Source organism: Triticum aestivum, chromosome 6A (genome assembly GCF_018294505.1).
Source record: "Triticum aestivum cultivar Chinese Spring chromosome 6A, IWGSC CS RefSeq v2.1, whole genome shotgun sequence".
In the NCBI taxonomy this organism is placed as follows: Eukaryota; Viridiplantae; Streptophyta; class Magnoliopsida; order Poales; family Poaceae; genus Triticum; species Triticum aestivum.
In genome coordinates this window covers 37235316-37257283 of record NC_057809.1, presented here as the reverse complement: position 1 = coordinate 37257283, position 21968 = coordinate 37235316, and the positions used below count along the sequence as shown (strand labels likewise).

Below are 21968 nucleotides of genomic sequence, written 5' to 3'. Positions count from 1 at the left end.
GGATTGGCTGCCGGACGCTACATACTCGTCGGAAGAGGGGTATGCGGTGGTATTGTGGGCTGTAGGATCCATCCTCTCGGGGATGCCCACATCTAGATCACTAGTATCGAAATTTAACCAGCCGGGATCATTACCCATGGGATCATCCATGTTTGAGTCAGTGTGAGAAATAAGAGGGAGAGGAGGTTTGAGTGTGAAAATGAGAGGGGTGGGCAGCCCTTTTTATAGCAAAAATCTGACATTTTTTTGGACCTAATTTGCCCTACAACGTTCAAATATTCAAAAATGAGACAAAACATACCTAAAGCCCTCTAACCCCCACTAAACCCCACCCATCGCTGCCATCGGAGGAGGGCACGTCACACGCTCCCCCCTCGCTCCCCCCATCGCTGCCAACGGCTCTGCCAACGGGGAGCTCCTATAGGCCGCTCACTGCTGGAAAGTGCTGGCACTTCGCACAGGAGCGGCTAGCGTGGGCCGGCCCATTTACAGTAGCACGCGGCGGCACATTCCCGAGATGAAAAATTGCAAAAAAAGAAAATCGCACTAGCGCTGTAGCTCGAACACGAGACTTCAACCAATTGGCCTGTCGTGCAAACCACTGCGACACAGACCATCTCATGTTCAATTCGCAGTGTGACAGTTAAAGATGTAGACGACAGAGACTAAACTTAAACATTAATTTGCAAAAAATCCTAAAAACTACAGTCCATTTATTGGGTCAAATCGACGACCTCCTACAACTGAATCTTTCGAAATTATGAATATTTTCTTCAAAATAAAAACATTTTCGAATTTTCGTACAATTTTTGTAAAACAGGAACATTTTAATGATGTGAACAAATTTGGAAAAAGGGAACATTTCTTGAATTTGTGAACAAAAAATAAAAATGTTTACTTTTTAAAACTTCCAGAACATTTTTTGAATTTGTGAACAAAATTGAAAAACATGAACTATTATTGAATTTGTGAACAAATTAGGAAAGCTGGAACATTTTTTTCAATTCCCAAACATTTTTTGAATCTTAAGAACAAATTTGAAACAGAGAACAACTTTGAAAAATCCTGAACAAATTTGGAAGCGCGAACAATTTTTTAAAGTACGAACATTTTTTGAATTTTGAGAATATATTTTGAAATGAAGAACAATTTTGAAAAATTCTGAACAAATTTGGAAGCATGAACATTTTTTGAATGTGTGAACAAAAAATTGAAATCCAGTCTGAATTTTGAAAGATTTATACCTTTTTGTGTAGCGAGAACATATTTTGAATTTTTAAAACATTTTTTGGAAACACGAGCAAAATTTAAATTTTTCATTTTTTTAGAAAAGAAAAGAAAAGAAAAAGGAATAAAAAATAAAATCATAATTTTTTGTAAAACCGCGAACAAGTTCTGAGAAAGAAAAATAAACTTGAAAAAGAAAATGAAACAAAAAAGAAAAATGAAAAATATGAAAAAGAAACAGGAACGAAAAAAGAGAAATGAAAAAAACAATAGAAAGCCGAAAAAGAACCAGAAGAAACGATACAGGAAAAAACCGGTTCAGGGAACCTTCTAGAAAGTTCCCAAAACCGGTTGGACGCATTATGTATTAGTGGGCCGGCCCAGGTTTGTTGCTCGCTGCGCTGGCCTGTGCGGTAGCCCGACATTTTGCCGCAGCGAGCGGCGAATAGGGATTTCCCTGCCAACGGCTCTTTCTGGTTCTGCTGCTATCGATATGGAACCCCTCCCGTGCCGTGCGTGCCGTGCCGTGCTGGGCCGTGCTCGTGCCTGGCCCATTACTCTGCGTGCCGTGCCGGGCTGGGCCGTGCTCGTGCCTGGCCCACTTCGCCTCGTGCCGTGCCGGCCCATGACGGGCCAGGCACGCGGGCTTTCCTGCCAGCCCATTTAACAGGCTGGTTTGGCCAGGTTTGCGTGCTGCTCTTTTCGAACAAGCCAGACCACGAGCTCCGCAGTCCGCACCATTGCCTCAAGAAAAAAAAATACGAGCTCCGCACCACCAAGCCACCAACAGCCGGCGGCGGCGAACCTCCCCACTTCCCCCGTCGCCGCCGGCGACGTCCCCTGCACCGGCGCCATGCTCCGCCTCCGAACCTGCATCCTCACCCATCCCCCCTCTTCGCCCGCCACCCATCCCGTCCCCTGTCTCCACCGCCTCCTCTCCGCCGCCGCGCCCGCCGTCTCCCCAGGCCCCCGATTCGCCGTCGAGGACTACCTCGTCGACACCTGCGGCCTCACCCGAGCGCAGGCCCTCAAGGCCTCCACCAAGCTCTCCCACCTCAAATCCCCCACGAACCCCGACGCCGTGCTCGCCTTCCTCGCCGGCCTCGGCCTATCCAGCGCCGACGTCGCCGCACTCGTGGCCCGCGACCCGAAGTTTCTCTGCGCCGGCGTCGAGAGAACCCTGTCTCCCATCCTCGCCGGGCTCACCGGCCTCGGCCTATCGCGCTCTGAGATCGCGCGCGTCGCCTCGCTCGCACCCCGCAGCTTCCGCTCTAGATCTGTCGTTTCCGGGCTGGAGTACTACCTCCCCCTCTTTAGCTCCTCCGAGAGCCTTCTCCGGGGGCTCAAGAAATACAAGTACTTTCTCAGTTCTGATCCAGAGAGGGTGGTCAAGCCCAATATTGAGTTACTGCGGGAGTGCGGGCTAGGCACTTCCGATATTGCGAAGCTCTGCCTCGCTGTGCCATGGCTGCTCAGTGCCAAGCCGGAGCGCGTCCAGGTGATGCTGGCGTGCGCGGAACGTCTCGGTGTGCCCCGTGGATCGGGGATGTTCAGGCACACTTTGAAGGCTGTTGAATCCCTTAGTGAGGAGAAGCTCGCCGCCAAAGTGGAGTACTTAAGGAACACGTTCAGGTGGTCGGATGCTGAGGTGGGCATTGCTCTTCGTAAGGCCCCACTGATGCTGACCAAATCCAATCAGACAATGCAGAGCAAGTCGGAGTTTCTTATCTCTGAGATGGGGTTGGAACCGGCGTACCTTGCTCATTGCCCGGTAATGCTCTGCCTTAGTCTGGAGGGCCGAGTCAAGCCACGGTGCTATGTTATAAAGTTTCTTAAGGCAAATGGATTGCTAGATCGCCACTGGACCTATGGGACAATTGTCAGGGTGTCCGAGATGGTATTTGTGGAGACGTTCATATGCCCTCACAAGGAAGCTGCACCGAACCTTGCTGAAGATTATGATGCCGCATGCAGAGGGGAAATGCCGACTAATTTCAGATTTACATGAACCAAGAACGGGCTATGAGAATTGGTAGCTGCATATGGCGCGAAAAAGTTTTCACTCTGCATGGTAATCTGGTAAATTATGTTTGTTTGCTCTTTGCCTAACTGGATATCTGTTGATTCCTTAAGCCCCATGAGTTGATGCCATTTGATAGAGAAGAAAGCATTGCCTGCAATCTCTCAAGATAAGAAGTCCAGGAATTATTTATGGTTCCCTCTTCTGTTTAAGATGACGGAAATGAATGTGTGGTTGGAACCAATTTTCTGTTGAAACCAGGACCCTGAAAATCAGAAAGCAAAAGAACTATCCTGCATTGTTGTGATGTGCTTTCACGCCGAATTTTGTCTAGCATGTTCCTTTTTCAGTTCGTCGTCTTTTTGCCCAAATTGTTCAGTGTATAATATTTAGATTATGCTTCTAGAAGATATATTTCTACCGGTTCTATGTTTATTGCCTGCCTTCTGATTTCTTTCCTTGTATTCTTCAAATTCCTAAATCCTGTAGTTGACCATACTTTTGCTGGGAATGTTTAAATATTGAACAACTAACCTATTTGGCTCTAAAGTATGATTAACAACTGACTTTTTATCATTTATATCTGCCCTTAATCTTCAGAATTAAATCAGTGGACATGGAATTAATCAGTCTTATAATATCTATCTACTAGTCTTGAATTAATCTTATCATATCTACTGCAAAACTGTCAGTTCACAAAATGAATTTCATCAAGTTACGAATTTCAGACCAAATTGTTGCTTTCAGCTAAGCTGTAAGTCTTTGTACAAACTATCACCTTAGGCTTGTTGTCCATCCTAGCATAAGTGGCAAATTGATGTGTCTACTGATGGAATTCTTCGTTTTGATTGTGTTTAATGATGCAAGATGGGTATCTGGTCTACTGTTCAAAACCATGAGATGTCATTCTTTTGAAATCAATGAGTCAAAGTTTTCCCCTGTTAAAATGCACGAAAGATGTATTGGAGCTAAGACAGTACGAGATCAGGCCATTCAGCAAGTGAATTGAGAGTATCAGTGAGCTATTCTCTGTACTTTTCAAGTACAATAATCTGCTTCAGCTGGTTTTCAACTATAAATATTGGGCTACTTTGTTGGTGAGCCTATCCTGCAGTGTAGGTTTGTCAAGCATCAGCCGCCAATGAAAGCCACTCTGATTTTGAAGTAACATAATCTGCTTCAGGTGGTTTTCAACTATATTTGACCTTATGCAATGTAGGATAGGCTCGCCAACAGGATAGGTTCATTTGCAATGTAGGTTTATTTGTCATCGGCGAAGTGTTTTTCTGCCTCTTGCTGCAGAAGGAACCTGTGAAACTTCCTAGCTGTATATTTATTTGCAGTTGACACAACTGACAACAGAAATATAGAAGCAATAAATGGATCTGCCCCATTGAGCTATACTGCTTTTTGAACAAGTATAGATGTGCGAATCAAGATAATTTTTACCTATCTATTTTGTTGTGTTAAAATAATCATACTGTAGTTCTTAGTACCGTTTATGCCATTTAGTTTAGAGTTACGCACATTAGTTTTATTGATTAATAGCCTGATCAGTGAGCTCTTTTTAAATTCTAATTGTTTGCCGTTCTTATTAAATTCTGCATCCATGATATAGATGCCTATTGTTGTGAACTCTTTTGCAATCTCTTTTAAAATTCTAATTGTTTGCGGTTCTTATTAGTCTGTCATGAAAATTTAATCGTTTCTTATGTTCAGCTGTGCCTGACCAAGCAAGTGGCAAATCTGAGCTCTATGGAATGCTTACATATATCAACGATGAAATGATCTGGATTTTGCAACTCTAAGCTCAGCAAGAGGTGCCAAAAGGATAATGTCTTTGATTGGCTTAAGACTGCTCATATCTGTAACATAGATATTTGGTGAGGTATGAAGCGTAGGATGAAATATATGAACTGCCAAAATCTAAACCCAGGACAATATATCTTGGCTTCCATTGGGTTTGATGTACATCGGTAAATGGCTATGTGTCTGCGTCAACTCTCCAAAGAATGCATCACTTGGTATCTCCAAAACTTCCAGTGCTGAAAGCCTGAAATTGCCTTTTGTATTTCCTTTGCATCCATAGATTTGATATCTACCTTAGATGTTCAGTGTTAAAAGCTTCACATCAGTATATCTTGGCTTCCATTGGGTTTGATGCCCATTCCGTAGTTGTTTAAGTAACCTTAGCAAGACAATGCTATTTAAAAAAAAAATCTTCTGATTCTTGGGAATAATTTCATCACATGATCCAAATATCTGATTATGCTTCTAAGCTAAATACTCAAAAGTATGGCCCTATGGATAAAATGTTCATGTTTTCCATGTAACACAGCCCTACTTCTATCTTCATGCTATCCGTAGTCATGTTGTGCATGGCCCTGTAAATAGTTTTTGTTACTACTCCCTCTGTCCGAAAAATATCTAGCACTAACTTGGTGCTAGATACATCCATTTGAGAAATAAGCTTCGGACAAGCTTTTTCGGACGGAGGGAGTACTATTTTGCTTCAAGTATCATAGCTGCCATATGCACATACTACTCAGACAGGCTCTATAAGTATATTTTTACTTACTGTTATCCTCTGTGTATTAACATGATCAATGCATATTATATGTACCCTTCTATAAGTATTTTTCCTTCGGAGCTAATGATATCTCTGTGCTTTTGTATGTGTGTTTGCCAATGCCATGGTTGAATTATTTTTTGTGTGTACACCGAAAACTGTAGGGGCTACTTACCTGACACTAAATATTTGCAACCCACCTAAATATTTAAGCAATTTTACGTGTCTTCCAATAAACCTGCACAACATGATTGCACATCGTTCGGGCAGATTTCTCCTCCATTGTCATGATGATTTGGCAGCATGTTTGGAGAGAAAAAATGACAGGATCTTCGATCTGAAGGCAGTGAACTTAATGGCAATCTGTGATCGCATCTCAGAGGAGATATACACATACACTTGCATTTGGCTAAGGTACCCCCTTCCCCCTCTCTTCTTGGTAACAATGATACGTAAAATTGCGCTGTATGTCCGTGTAAAGTAGGACTATGCACTCTATACATATTGATACTTATGCATACTGTCAGCCATATAGGCTGTAGATAAGGGCAGTTCTGCCCACGCATGATATTTTTTTCATAAAACGATTCCTTCAAAATCCATGGGTTGTCTCACCGAGCTTCTCCTAATTATGGCCTTATGTTAGTCCCTAGATTGCAGTGATATTCTCTGGACCATCTTTATTTTAATCTTTCATCTTTGTGTTGTTGTACCTTGTCAAGACTTGATTCCATCCCAATTCTTTCTGTCTGTGGCAAGACCAAGACGTGCCTTCTAGTTACAGGGTCCTGGTTCTTTGTGTCGCCCGAGGGATTCTCTAATATGAGCAGATGTTGAAAGGCAACCGATGAAATTGCCCTGAAAAATTTCCTATGGAATCAACCCCTATTTTGCAGTGGTATTTATATTGGACCTCGTTAGCTGACAAACGTTCGTCAGGAAAGATGGCAAAAGCGAACGTTTTGCCTGACAGATTTAGTTCTAGGTGTTAGGAATATGCAACTTGTATTCCCATGAGGCCATAGGCCGATATATATACATGTACAGATGTGAAACATATGCAGGAAACCCCTTATATAATGGGATAAATACAAAGGGGTACATGACTTATAATATAACTCTAACACCCCCCCCCCCCTCAAACTCATGGTGGATGAACAACACTGAGTTTGGAGAGATAAAAGCCATGTTGTGCTCTAGTCTAGGCCTTCGTCAGGAAATCCGCCAACTGTAACTCGAAAGGCACATACTGAAGAGCAATAACCTGATCCTGCACACCAGCGCGTACATAGAAAGCATCAACACCAATATGCTTGGTGAGCTCATGCTTCACAGGATCACGCGCAATGCTAATAGCACCTGTACCGTAACCAAGTCACCTCTGCCGTCAAAAGAGCCATTGCTCGCAACTCAGCCTCGGCACTCGAACGGGAAACTGCAATCTGTTTCTTCGTCTTCCAGGCAATGAGAGAACCACCAAGAAAAACACAGTAAGCAGAAAGTGAACGGCGATCTGAAGGATCACTAGCCCACGTAGCATCCGAATAAGCCTGAAGCTGTAAAGAACTGGAGCGAGGAAAGAATAGACGGTGAGAGATTGTGCCCCGAAGATATCGGAGAACACGAAGGAGATGACTATAGTGGACCGATGTGGGAGCGGAGATGAACTGACTCAGAATATGAACCGGATAAGAGATATCCGGATGAGTGACAGCTAGATAGACAAGACTGCCAACAAGATGACGATAACGCGTCGGGTCAGGGAGGGGATCACCATCAGTAGCACGGAGGTGAACATTGAGCTCCATAGGAGTCAACAATGCGTTCGTCAATAAGAGCAGCACGAGCAAGAAGATCCTGGATATACTTTTCCTGGGATATAAAAAAGCCATCAGAGGTAGAAGAGACTTCAATCCCAAGAAAGTAGCGAAGAGGGCCAAGATCAGATATAAGAAACTGCTCACTAAGACAGGCCTTTACAAAGGCAATATACTCGGGGTCATCCCCAGTGATGACCATGTCATCAACATAGAGAAGAAGAAGAGTCCGACCACGAGGAGAAAGGTGAATAAACAATGCTGGATCATGAGCACTTGCTGAAAAACCAGCAGCAGTGACCACAGAGGCAAAACGCTCAAACCAGGCACGGGGGGCTTGCTTAAGGCCATAGAGAGCGACGAAGACGACAGACCATGCCATCAGGAACAGAATACCCAGGTGGTGGCTGCATGCACACCTCCTCACGCAGCTCACCATTAAGAAAAGCATTCTTAACATCAAGCTGAGATATAGACCAGTGGCGTGCAGAGGCAACGGCAAGAAGTGTATGAATAGTGGTCATATGTGCCACAGGAGCAAAAGTCTCGTCGTAATCACGACCATGCTCCTGCTGAAAACCACGAGCCACAAGACGAGCTTTGTGACGCTCAAGAGAACCATCGGAGCGAGTCTTAACCTTGTAGACCCACTTACAAGTGATGGGACGGACTCCGGGAGGAAGGGAAACAAGATCCCAGGTACCAGTGCGTTCAAGAGCAGCGATCTCCTCTGCCATCGCAAACTGCCATTCAGGATGAACAACAGCTCGACGATAAGAAGTCGGCTCAAGAACAGCAGCACCAGCGGTGGGAAATCCAAAGCAATCAACAGGCGGACGAGGATGAGAATGCAAGCCATAAGTAGGCTGAGAGGAAGATGACGACACATCCACGGAGGCATCCACAGGACGTGAACGACGAGTGTAATACTAAGGAAAAGATGGAACAATAGAAGGAGGAATCGCCAAGGTAGAATCGAGGGGTGGCGACGAAGAAGTCATCGGAGATGAAGGTGTAGAATCCGGTGACATGCTAGACGAGGAGACCGTGGAAGATGGTGGCATCAAATCGACTAGAGGTGGAGAAGCAGAGGGAGCGGAACGAATAGGCACAGGCTCGACGGGGGTGATAGGTGAGTTAGGAAAAGTGAGGAAAGAGATATCCTCCACTGAAAAGGTCGAGGAAGATGGGCGTGGGTAGAAGGGACGAGACTCATCAAAAGTCACGTCTCGAGAGATACGCATCCGACGACCGATAGGATCCCAACAACGATAGCCCTTATGGTCATCACTGTAGCCTAAAAAGACACACTCAACAGACTGAGCGGTCAGTTTGGTGCGTTCGCGAGGGGCAAGAAGAACATAGCAAACACAACCAAACAAGCGAAGCATCGAATAATCGGGAGAACGATCAAAAAGACGCTCGAAAGGAACACCACCTTGTAGAGCAGCGAAAGGCTGGAGATTGATAAGATAGGTGGAGGTGGAGACGGCCTCAACCCAAAAATGAGGCGGGAGAGAGGCAGTAATCAGCAATGCACGAGCCGTCTCAAGAAGATGACGATGCTTTCTCTCAGCCACACCATTCTGAGCATGAGCACCAGGACAAGAGAATTGAGAGAGAGTGCCTTCCTCAGCAAGAACACCACGCAACATCTTAGAGATATACTCGCCAGCAGAGTCAGCACGAAGAACACGAATGGGTGAAGAGAACTGAGTATGAACCATGGCAGCAAAACGCTTATAAATAGACAACACCTCACTACGAGAAGTCATGAAATAAAGCCATGTGTAACGAGAGAAGTCATCTATGAAAATAATATAGTATTTATGACCACCTTTGGAAGCGAAAGGAGCCGGACCCCATACATCAGAATGGACTAAATCAAAAGGACGCTTAGACACTGACTCACTATGTGAATATGGTAACTGAATCTGCTTGCCAAGATGACAACCCTAACACTCTAAAGAGACATCTCCTGAGACAGACCCCAGAAGGCCTCGACGAACTAAAGACGACAACCGAGAACCACACAGATGACCAAGTTGATGATGCCACTGCTTGAAGGAACCAGTAACAGAGGCGACTGAAGCGGAGGAACTGGCGATAGTGGTGGCAGCAGAAGGAACATGAAGCCAGTCCAACTCCCAAAGACCCTGAGAATCACGGCGGCGAGGGCCAGCCCCAACCAGAGTGTGCGTGTGACGGTCCTGGACAGAACAAGAGTCAACGTCAAGGATGACGCGACAACCAGAATCAGTAAGTTGACCAGCAGAAAACAAATTCATGGTGAGTCAAGGAACATGAGCAACATCAGGAACAGAGTAAGGAGTGGCAAGAGTGCCTCTACTAACGACAGAAAGTGGAGTACCATCAGCAATGAGGACATGAACAGGAGAATCCAGCGAGCGAAGAGAGGACAAAATGGAAGAATGAGAAGACATATGAAAAGAAGCTCCAGAGTCCAGAACCCATGGGGATGTACTTGACTGTGTAGAGGGTGATTGCTCAGTGCGGGAAGCATCAGTCACAGAACCAGCAGTACCCGTCGAGGAAGAACCTGAAGCCGCGAGCAGACGCTTAAGTCTCAGAATATCCTGCTCAGTCAAAGTAATGGCTGAAGCTGTCGAGGTAGATGACGAAGTCCCTGAAGATGATGATCGCGCCTTGCGCAGGTGTTTCTTCTTCGTGTAGCACTGAGACTCAAGATGACCATCATTGTTGCAGTAGTCGCAATGTGGACGGGGGCGACCTGAGCCTCCAGAAGGAGTGGGCAAGAGCGGTGGGGCACTCGAGCGAGAAGGGGTCGGTGCAGCAGGTGGCGTAGGAGCACGAGTAGCAAGCACAGAGGGAACCTCCAGCAAACCAGCACCACGTAAGCGAGTCTCCTCAGCACGAATCTCAGAAAGCGCCTCCATGAGAGAAATACGGCCACGAGCAAACAACTGAGCACGCCGGGGCTCAAACTCCTTACGGAGCCGAGACAGGAACTCATAGACGCGATGAAACTCCAAATTGGCCTGGACAGCCTGGCAACAGGGGCAGGTACGACAACCAGCACTGTGGAGAGAATCAAGCTGGCGCCAGATAGCAGAACTCTGTGCATAGAAGTCATCAACAGTAGAGTCACCCTGCTGAAGAGCATGCTCCTGACGGACCACAGAAAGGTATAAGGCATCACCAGAGGGCTGATAGCGCTGATGAAGACGGGGTCCACATCTCAAAGACAGTAAGAAGACCCAGAAACTCAGAAGCAAACTGAGGCAGAACACTAGCAGTGAGAACAGCAGCAGCACAAGCATCATCATCAAGCCACTGGGTGTAAGCAGACAGAGCACCATGATAAATCTGAAGAGCCTCCTCATGAGCCAAAACCTTCTCATCATAAGCACGATCAGCAGCCTCATCAGCAAGCTTAGCCGCATCCTTGGCGGCCTGATTAGCATCCGGAGCAAGAACCAGTGGAGTCGGCGGAGTAGGGGCCACCGGAGGAACCGGACGTGGCGGACAGCAGACCTCGCCAGAAAGAACACCCCAGAGACGAATGCCACACATGTGAATGCGCATAAAGCCAGTGAACTCGGTGTAACATAGCCCGATGCAGCAGACATATCTTCTTTTTTTTTCTTTTTTTAGCAGAGATCCAAAATCAGCAGAATCCGACAAGAGCAGCAGGGACGAGACCACCAGCTTCCAATCGGCAACAGGACGGGATCGGGGGAGCAGCAGGCAGTCGATCCAGACCAAGGGGCGGCTGGCAGCTGGAGGCAGCGGCGGGATCCAGCAGGGCCTGTGCGAGTCGGAACAAGGGCGAGCTCGAGCGGGAGCGTCCTTCTCGATCGGGGGAGGGGCTGCGAGCGATCGATCGGGGGAGGGGCTGCGAGCGATCCTTATAGGATCAAGAACGGGAGAGGAGGCCCGATCCGATCCAGGACGGGATCCGAGCGGGACAAGGAGATCGAGGCTGCGGCCTCTATCGGGAGGAGAGACGGATCAATTGCACGAGTTGCAGCGTGCAAAAAAAGTTAACCTAGCTCTAATACCATGTTAGGAATATGCAACTTGTATGCCCATGAGGCCATAGGCCGATATATATATACATGTACAGATGTGAAACATATGCAGGAAACCCCTTATATAACGGGATAAATACAAAGGGGTACATGACTTATAATATAACTCTAACACTAGGGGGGTGGCAACTTTAGTTGAAGAGGAGGGGGGCGGGGGCAGTTCACTGGGGAGTGCAACATTTTGCCTGACAGGTTTACTTTTGAAGCCATTTTTTTCTAGAAAAACTTTCATCGCTCGATCAGGATCTAAGGCATGTGCCCTGTGGGTGCATTCACTGGGAACTTCCCCACTGGACATTTGCCCAATAGCATTATTTCAAATGTTGGCTAATAATAATCAGACTAAATACAAGTGGTGGTGGCTGACGATGTAAGGTGAGGCAGCTCGTCTTTTTCCTGTAGTTGCATTGCTTCCAGCATGGAAGGTCACTCTGCACCGTTGGGGAGGGGACACCAAAGGCCCATGACAAGTACATGTTGCATCTGCTCCATATCAAAGTCGCCTCCCAACCTCTCATCAGCAGTGGCCTCCACCATCTTCATCTGCTCCCCATGGAAGTTGCCTCCCGAATTCTCATCGAGCATGGGACCACTTCTTTTATAGTGATCCCATACTTCCTTCCTGGAGTTGCGCCACCCACACGCGATCTCCAATAGAATGAGCCCGAAGCTATAGACATCGGTGCTCCTGTCGAACTTGACATCACCTTATATTTTTAACTTGGGATCCATGTAAGCATTGGTCCTCACGGTGGTGGTCACCAGTGAGGAGTTGTTTTTGTTGCCAATCCTTGATAGCCCGAAGTCGGCGAGCTTGGCATTGTAATCATCATCCAAGAGTGTATGTTGCCTGGCTTGATATCTCTATGTAGGATGTACGCAACACTCGTGGAGGTAGAAAAGAGCCGATCCTATCCCCTTCACTATTTTGTACCTGGTTGGCCATCGCAGAACTGTCGCGTCCTTGTCATGTAGGTGATGGTTGAGATCACCCTGAGGCATCAATTCGTAGACAAGGAAGAGCCTATGATCATCCAGCTGCTTCAGGCACCAGCACATCAAGTCCCATCTGCTTATGCCGCACCAGCCTTGCAACTTGACCAGATTCTTGTGCTTGGTGTTGCTAATGGTGTTGACTTCCGTGAGGAGGTCCTTGACTCCTCCTAGCCTGGACCCCTTCAAGAGCTCCTTGACAACAACCTATTGTTATCCTCCATCATGATCGACCTTGAGGTCTGTTCCCCAGTACACCGTGCCAAAGCTGCCCCTCTCCGAGCTTCCTCTCCATGGAGAAGTTGTTGGTTGGGCAAGCCAAGTCCCGGTACCGGAATTGCTTAGGGCCAGCCCTCGAAACCATGAGGGAATTACGCCTTCGTCTCCACATAAACCATCATAGAATGAACGAATCCACGAGCAGGAACACAGAAGCTCCTCCAGCAATCGCTGCTGCAGTTAGACCCGTACCAAATAACACACACCCGGATTGTGAAATAACCTCCTAAATCTTTGTGCAAGGTTGTAAAAAGTTACTGCCCTACTCAAGATGAGCACATACATATCGATATTGGTAGTTGTTCTTTGGGAGCAAGTGTGAAGTTGAAGGACCATGACAATATCTCATGGAGCTCCACACCTATGCCAGTGGCTGCAGAGAACCCTACCGCCACATCTGCTGGGAGTAACATTTCCAGGTAGGGCAACTGCGAGCTTGTTAGACAGATAGATAGAGTAGAGATAGAATTTAGTTAAATAGTTTTGATCTCCTCTCGATCTCCCATCTATCTGGACGCATCCTAGCCATCGTCCTCAACTTGTATGCCATGTGACATGGTTGGCTGATCGCCTCAGTCTATAAATACCTGCGGCCTGCTACGATAGGAGATATGCTTCCCATAATATTTACATGGTACCAGAGCTGCTTCCTCATAAGATCGTAGATCACATCTAGCCAAGCTCCTAAGAGAAATCATGACCGACACCACCGCCTCCGCGTTCGCCAGCACCATGAGTGCCCTGACCTCCCAATCTTCATCTTCCACCTTTGCTCCCTCCTCTAGCACCAACGTTGTGTCCCTCGGTCAACCACCGTAAGAGAAGTTCACGAGGACAAACTTCCTCCTGTGGAAGGCCATCGTGTTGCCCCACATTAAGGGCGCACAGATGGACGCAGCAAGCCCAGCGTCGCCCGTCACCATCACCGTCACCACCGACGAGAAGGAAGAGCAAAACGTTAACTATGCGCGCGCGATCTGGTACGCTCAGCAGCAGCATGTACAAGGCTATCTAATGGGTTCTATGTCCCGCGAAGTGCTTGACTAGGCCGTCATGCTGCAGACTTCGGCCGAGGTGTGGGGCGCCATCCATGCCACGTTCGTTGCCCAGACACGAGCCGAGTCCGTGAACACCAGAATCGCGCTTGTTAACCTTCAGAAGGCTAACTCCAGCATGACGGAGTACCTCGCCCAAATCAAAGTGCTCTCTGATGAGATCACTCTCGCTTGTGTGCCCCTCTCCAACCACGAGATCATCTCCTATGTCTGCTCAGGTCTGGACCTTGAGTACAACTTTGTGGTCTCAGCCCTTGACCGCGTCGAGCTTGTCACGCCCCTGGAGCTTTACAGCCAGCCGATGAGCTTTGAGGCACAACTCAACCTTTCCCAAGGGACGCCCGTACAATAGTCTTCTGCCAATGCTGCGGCTCGTGGCCGTGGTAGTGGCAGCCCAGGCCGTGGTCACCAAGGACATGGCTGCAACATCGGCGTGCATGGGCGTGGCAACAACAACACACACGCGGCTAGAATCAGGAACACATCATCCTCCTGCACCGGTAGACCACGCTGCCAACTATGCAAGAAGCCAAGCCATGAGGTAACTGAGTGTTGGCACCGTTTGATGAAAATTATGTTCCCGACGAACGCCATGTAGCTGCTTTTCTCCGGGGTGACCGACCACATCACAGGTGAGCTTGAGAAGCTTGCCATCCACGAGAAGTATTTCAGCAACGACCAAGTACACACCGCCGCAAGCGGTGGAGGTATGGACATTCATCACATTGGTCAAGCTTCAATTAATGCCCTATTTCTAAACGTGATCTTCCATTAAAAGATGTTCTCCATGTTCCACAAGCCAACAAAATCTTGCTTCTATGTCTCGCTTATCAGCCGATAACAATGTATTCTTTGAAACTCATCCTAAATATTTTCTTTTAAAGGATTGGGGCAACAAGGGAACTCCATCGCGGTAGATGCATCGGAGGACTTCACGCCATCACATGAGGAGCATTTAGTCGAAAGCGTTGTGTCAAGCCTACTCCATCGTCAACCCTCCTTGGCAAGATGTCATCAAAGAGTTGGTGACTCTTGGCACACTGACAAGCATCACAAACAGACTCTTTATTTTCACTACCTGAAAATAGAAGATTGCCTTGATTGACTACTTGCTCAACTATGATTGATGACGGATGTCCTACTCTTTGATGCCATCTTGCCAAGGAGGGCTTGATGACGACGCTTTTGATGACTAAATGCTCTTGTTGTGATGGGGTAAGGTCATCTGGTGCATTGCTCGATCCTTTATAAAAATAATATTTAGGATGAGTTTCAAAGAATACATTGTTATGGGTTGTTAAGCGAGACATAGAAGCAAGATTCTTATTGGCTTGTGGAACGTGGAGAACATCTCTTAATAGAAGATCAATTGGGGAACTAATTGAGGCTTGACCAATGTGATGGGTGTTCATACGTCAACCGCTTGTGGTGGTGTGTACTTGGTTGTTGCCGAAATACTTCTCGCGGATGGCAAGCTTCTCAAGCCCGGAGTCAGCATACAATACCATGTTTCCTTCTCCTTGTTCCCGGAGAGCAGCAGCCACATGGCGTTCGCCGAGAAGATAATTTTCATCAAAATGGTGCCAACACTCAGTTACCTCATGGTCTGGCTTAATGCATAGTTAGTAGAGTGATCTGCCGGCGGATGATGATGATGTGTTCTGACTGTAGTTGTTGCCGCCAGGGCGTGGGCTGTTTTTGTTTCCGGTCACGTCTAGGCTATTTTAGCCATCGAAGTGCAGTCTAGTGACCATCATCCCGGTGATGTTAAAATTGATGGATGCCGTCATGGTCCCATTCAGGCTGAAGCTAGGTAGGCTTGTCGTGTTAACCGAGTGTCTGAAGGAGCTGAGGTCGATGCCAATGTTGTCCAAGGTTTCTTGTTTGTGAGGCCGAAGGCATCACCGGTCGAGTCTGGCGGTAGCGCCGATGGCTAGCCGACGAGGAAGAAAGCCATGGCATCCCCTTTGGGGTATCCATGCATGAGCTTTTCTGAAACGGAGACATAAGATTTGCCTCATCTATTAATTAAGGAGAGAATAGAGTTTGTTTTACAACCGACTCTCATACAACACATGGTGATTACTCTCGCGCTATAAGTGCCTAGCTTCTTAGCCCCTGCGGTGCTCCAAAGATTGGCTTCGGCTAAAATAGTGTTTAGCAAGATCACCGGCGGTTTACTCTTTTTACAGAAGACGCGGGAGTTTGTCTTCCAAATTGTCCAAGATACAAGCATGGTGAGAGAAGCCATGGCCATCTAGCTAAGGATGTTCAACCCGGTCCTATTAGCCCACCAAGACTTGATGGGATCCTCCAAGTGCCAAGTAGAAGTGTACATGTGGTCGAGACCAAGCTTCTCAATGACCAAGTTCCATAGCTAAATTGTAAAACGTCACTTGAAGAAGAGATGTGCTCTAGCTTCACGCTCCCTCTTGCAAAGAGGACAAAGGCCACAGTTTGGCCAGCCTCGCTTGGCCAATCTATGGGTGGTCCAAATTCGGCCTTGTATGGCTAACCAAGCGAAGAACTTGACTTTTAGCGGAGCCCAAACTTTCCAAACCATTTGTTCCATAGGGGAGAGGTCATACCAAAGAATTGCGCCTTGTAGGTGGAAGCTGCTGAGTAGAGCCCATCTGTCGAATGTTTCCACACGATGTTGTCCTTGGTATGCTCATCAAGATGGAAGTCATGCACAAGCATCCAAATTGTGAAGAACTCCCTTATGTGGTCGACAGAAACAATTGTGGATGGTTTAATCTTTTAAATGCAAGCATTCTCCTTGAGGGCCTCACGCATCTTCCAATCTTTTCTCGTTGATGCCTTGAAAATGAGAGGGGCAATATCTTTTGGTTTTCGTTCAAGGAGCCATGGTGAGTCCCAGAACGGTGTTTTAGCGCCATTCTCCACCGTGATGGTGGTAGAGGCATAGAAGAAATCAAGGTCATCCTCATTATAACGGTTTCCCATACCAATCTGCAAGTTCCCTGGCTCCTTCCATTCAAACCATGACCAACGCAACCTCAAGGCCATAGCGATTTTATCAGTGTTTGAGCACCTCAAAGCCTCCATATTTGAGTGGCTGACAGGCCGCCTCCCATTTCACCTTGCGTTTTGCACTAGTAGTGTTGTTCGAGTCGAACCAACGAAAGGCCCGCTCAAGCTTGTTAAAATCGAGGTGTGCTCGGTAGGACGACAAGTGGTGTTGTAAAGTAGACCACCTGGGAAGTGACGACGGACTTGACTAGCGTTGTGCGGCCACTAGTAGTGATATGTTGACCCTCCCACGTGACGAGTTTTCCGGCCACCTTGTTTTCAAGGAAGTGAAGGTCCACCTTCTTGAGCTGCCATACCGAGAGAGGAAGGCCCAGATATGTCAAGGGGGACGAAGCTCTAGTTGCCGGCAATCTCTGCAGAATGTGGCCCAAATTGAGTTGGTTGCATTGAATGGGCACCACTGAGCTCTTTTGGAAGTTGGTGCAAAGACCAGTCACCTCGTTGTACCCCTTTAAAATAGTCGCGAGGTTATCAATATTCCTCTTGATAGGGGTCATGAACACGGTCGCGTTGTTCGCATATAGGGAGGTTCTCACCCTAGCACCTCTCCCACGAATCTTGTGAAGGAGACCCTTCTGAGTTGCTAGTTCCAGCAATGACGAACATGAGAGGTGAAAGTGGATCGCCTTGGCGAAGCCCCCTACTATGCACCATGGGATGGCCAAGGACACCATTCAAGAGGATCCGCGATGAAGATGTGCAGAAAAGCACGGTGATCCAATTCCGAACCTTGGTCAGGAAGCCTTTCCTTTGTAGAAGATCAATGATGTACTCTCACTTAACCAAATCAAAGGCCTTGCGAATGTCAAGCTTGAAGAGTAGGGTGGGGGTCCCGCACTTGTGCAACCAGCGGGCAAAGTTCGGACATACATAAAGTTATCGTGAATCCTTCCCCTCCTGATGATTGCACTTTGCACGTTGGAGACCAGGGCATCCATGTGGGGGCCAAGGCTGATGGATAGCACGTTCGCAATAATATTGATAACATGGATGAGACTAATGGTTTTGTAGTTGGAGATGCCCTCCGCACCACTCTTTGGGCAAAAGCACCACATTTGCGGAGTTGAGCCAATGGAAATTTGCCGAATGTAGGGACTCAAAGATGTGTATGACCCTCATAATGTCATCTTTGATGGTGTCCTAGCATTTCTTGAAGAAGATGCCGTGAAGTCATCCGGTCTGGGCATGCCCGTGAAGCCATCCATGCATGAGCTCGCCACCTCATGGGTGGTGTTGTCATACAAAGGCCACGGGGGCCCATACGACATTAAGCCGCGGTCGCCAGTAGTCACTGCTGCAATGGAGTTGCCTGCAAGGTTGACCAAGCTGTCGTTCACGGCCGCGTCACCCGAGAAATTGAGGTATTTTGCGTCGTATGAGGATGAGTTGGCGAAGTTGAAGCTAAATGAGATGGGTGGCGGCGTTGCGGCGGCGACATGTCAAGGAGCATCGAGCGGCGAGGAGAGGAGGAAGCAGCCGGCGTAGAGGATGATGATGAGAAGCTGCCACTGGGGCGCGCCATTGCTTGCAGGAAACATGGCTCTGTGTGTGTGTGTGTGTGTACACACGACTAAATTAACTTTAGATTAATCACGTGGGTGCATGTATCTCATCCGAGTCATGTCTGAATTTAAGTACGTGGCAAGAATCTTCCTGCATGTTAGTGAAGGCATTCATGCACACTGCCATCACTGTGCTAGCTTTCCAAGTTGTTTTATTCTGAGCCTCCACTTAATTGTACCAGTTGCTAACTTTGCTATATGATAGTCTGAAAGATGGAAACCAGGGTGCAAGTCTGTGGGCAGTGGGCCGGGCACACGACCACCAGCTGCTACTACTTGTGGACTGCTTTAGTAGCCGCATGTTCCCGATATGAACTTTATGTACTATCAGGTAATTATCAGGACCTTGGCCTTCAATTATTTTATGCAAATTTGGTTGCCCTCCAATCTTGACTGAAGTTTCCTTGGGGTGGTTGTGATGACATTGACGTTGACGGGCGGGTTTGCGTAGTTCCCACCTTTAGGGCTCCGTTGGTTCACAAGATAGGAAAAATGTGCAAAATGTAAGGATATGATAGAATGTATGTGTAGAACAGAGGATTGAACTCAATATTTGGCCTTTGTTGAGGAGCCTGTCATGCAGTAGTTTAGGTTTCGTAGGCATTGGAAGAGTACTTTTCCTGCCTGTTGTCGCCCAAGGAATCTGTGAAAGTTCCTATCTGTATATTTGTTTCCACCTGACACAGCTGAGAACAGAAAAACGGAAGCAAAAAAAGAACTGCCCCGGTTAGCTATGATGTTTTTTTAACAAGTATACATGTAGAAATCAAGATAATTTAGCTATCTTTTTCTTTTGTTAAATAGCTATACAGTAGTTTTTTGTGCTATTTCTGTCATAGCGCTTACCTGAAATCTTTGGTGTATTTGCAAGCACCAGCAATGACTATAACATGGAAGAAACTTAGGCACCATTAATTGTTCCGTTTGTAAAAAAAATGCATCTAGAAATTTGTTGTAAAAAAACGATTTGGATCTTTTTTTTTGCTATGCATGATTCAGAGCTTGTTAGCTTAGAGCTTGATAATGCGATATCATCAACTCATCCAACGGATAATGGGAACTATTTCGGTGGCGGTAATGGCCTCCAGTAGTTTTCCATGGAACCATACCATTCTGTAAACTGAGAATGCTTATAAGCTAGATATTCGAATTACAGTACTATGAATAGTTTTTGTTGGCTGGGAACAGTTTTCATGTTTTCCACGCAACAGAGTCCTAGTTTTATCTTCATGCCATATATAAGCTACACATTGGTCAAATTGGTTTCAACAGTGGAAATATTAGCATTTTTATGGTAGAAGATTGGTTTCAAAGGATGGCAATTGATTCTTTTCCACAAACACTAACAATTGGAAGATCTTCCTATGTATGTTAGCAGCAACTGTTAATCCCTATACTTTGCTTTTGCTGAAGGTACTAGACTGGATGTTGATAACATTTGCTTTTGAAACATTCATACGGTGAGCCATAGAGGGTAGGTCTGCTCACTTATGACATTGTCATAAACGAAATCCCATCAAAACCCATGGACTAACTCACCGAGCTTCTAGTTATAGCTTTGTGGTAATCCCCAAGAGTGTACTGCTATTCTCTGGATCATCTTTATTTGGACCCTTCACTTTTGTGTCTGTTGTACCTTGTCAATACTTGATTCCATCCTGGTTCGCTTCCAGTCACAGGGTGAAACTTCAGGTGACAAGGCTGGCGAATCATCAAGGTGCGAGATACATCATGCACTCAAGTTTTGTGTGCCAAGTAGTTTCCAGGACCAAATCTTCACTCTGTTCAAATATCGGCATGATGAGGACCACGGGAACATCCTCTGCTGCAAAAGTTTGACGAATCGATCCCATGCCCCACGTTTCAGTCACTGCCTCCATGAGCACGGTAACTTGCCAACTTCAGTAGGGAGATTGGCACTGGCATGACTACCTGACTGTCGGGTAACACCCTCCAGGCACCCATGGACCAGACAAGGTACGAATCTGAGTTCTGTCTCCTTCAGAAGTTGCACACCTTTCAGAATACTCTGCTACACTCCACTGCGCTCAACATGAAGGATATTTGAGACTTATGTTTATGTATAGGTTTTTTTTTTATACTTCCATGTTGGGATTGGTCCGGCATCGCCCCCAACAGTGCACACCCACTCTTTATGACTAAAAACAATTCTGGGTGCTTGTAGTGCAACAAAAGTATGTTTTACTTATGAAATATCACCATTTATTTGTCTAAGAAACATGTTGATTTTGCAACTACGAGATCTTCCACTTATTTGGTTTCATTTTACATTCTGTCAGTATATGTGCTACATAGACATCACTAATTCACTTTCTCCCGCACCAGTAGACTGCAGTTAATATGCAATTGCAAATGCCCTGATTTCTTGCTGGGAGTATTTGCCAGATACTCCAATCTTCTAATTGCCACCATTTCAGCCAAGGAATGACCATCCTTTAAACAGACTGTAAAACAATGTAATCTTGTAGAAATTCGACCCCCCCAAAATAACCCATTGGAGATTACTCCATTTCTTTACGCGTTGCAGAATTTTAAAGTGTGCTCTAAATTGTACTACATCATACCAATGACCCGACCTGGGTAAAACACTGACTTCAAAATAAGCAGCATATTCTACCGTTTTTTTTTGGTTGAGAAAACGCAAAAGCCTTGTGTTTCATTCCATTGAGAAGGTAGAAGAGACACAGTACACACACCCAAACATGCAGGGAAGAAAACGATTACAGAGCGCAACAAATTATTATGTAACTATGTTTGTGCCAACATTACAAATTATTACGAGACCTTGTATACTGGCAGAAAGCTCCAAAATTACTAGCAAACAGGATTCGTTTAGCATCTATGCCATTTGGCTAGTGACCTCAGACGTAGAACTGAACAATTTGGCTAGCAACAGAAATAACCTAAAAAGAAAAACAATCTGATAGGATGGCAAACTTCACCCACAATGATGTTTGAGAATCAATTAGTATAACCAAAAAGAAATAGCATCGCATAACATTGAAAAGAGATTGGTGAGCAAGGTCACAATTCAAAACCTTGTTTATGTCATTGTTTGATACGATATAACTGAAAAGATGGGGACACAATGTTGAACAAAATAAAAGGCGCATTGGATCTTGTTTTCCGATACATGAAAATGCCAGCTCCAAATTATGAGGCATCGGCCGTGGTTATCATGAGTATCCATCAAAAGAAAAAATAGCCAATTAAATGAAGAACATGCCAGTAGCCAGCAGCATTCCACTAGATAATAGCTTCAGCGTGCAATGTGATGGTTATTGCTGCCAATAAGTGG

General features: G+C 46.3%; 1 protein-coding gene and 1 pseudogene across 1 annotated transcript; one reads left to right on the top strand and one right to left on the bottom strand.

Annotated features, from left to right (window-relative positions):
• Positions 1-1949: 1949 nt before the first annotated feature.
• Positions 1950-21484, top strand: LOC123131874 (uncharacterized). Its single transcript, XM_044551574.1, has 5 exons — positions 1950-3306; positions 4115-4430; positions 4967-6230; positions 18855-18980; positions 20323-21484. The coding sequence occupies exon 1, from the start codon at positions 2081-2083 to the stop codon at positions 3233-3235; it is 1155 nt and encodes a 384-aa protein (XP_044407509.1). The 5' UTR covers positions 1950-2080; the 3' UTR covers positions 3236-3306; positions 4115-4430; positions 4967-6230; positions 18855-18980; positions 20323-21484.
• Positions 12049-13712, bottom strand: LOC123129389 (L-type lectin-domain containing receptor kinase IX.2-like; annotated as a pseudogene).
• Positions 21485-21968: the final 484 nt, after the last annotated feature.

Coding starts and splice junctions, on each gene's coding strand:
- LOC123131874 (XM_044551574.1), top strand. CDS start 2,081: ATGCTCCGCCTCCGAACCTGCATCCTCACCCATCCCCCCTCTTCGCCC.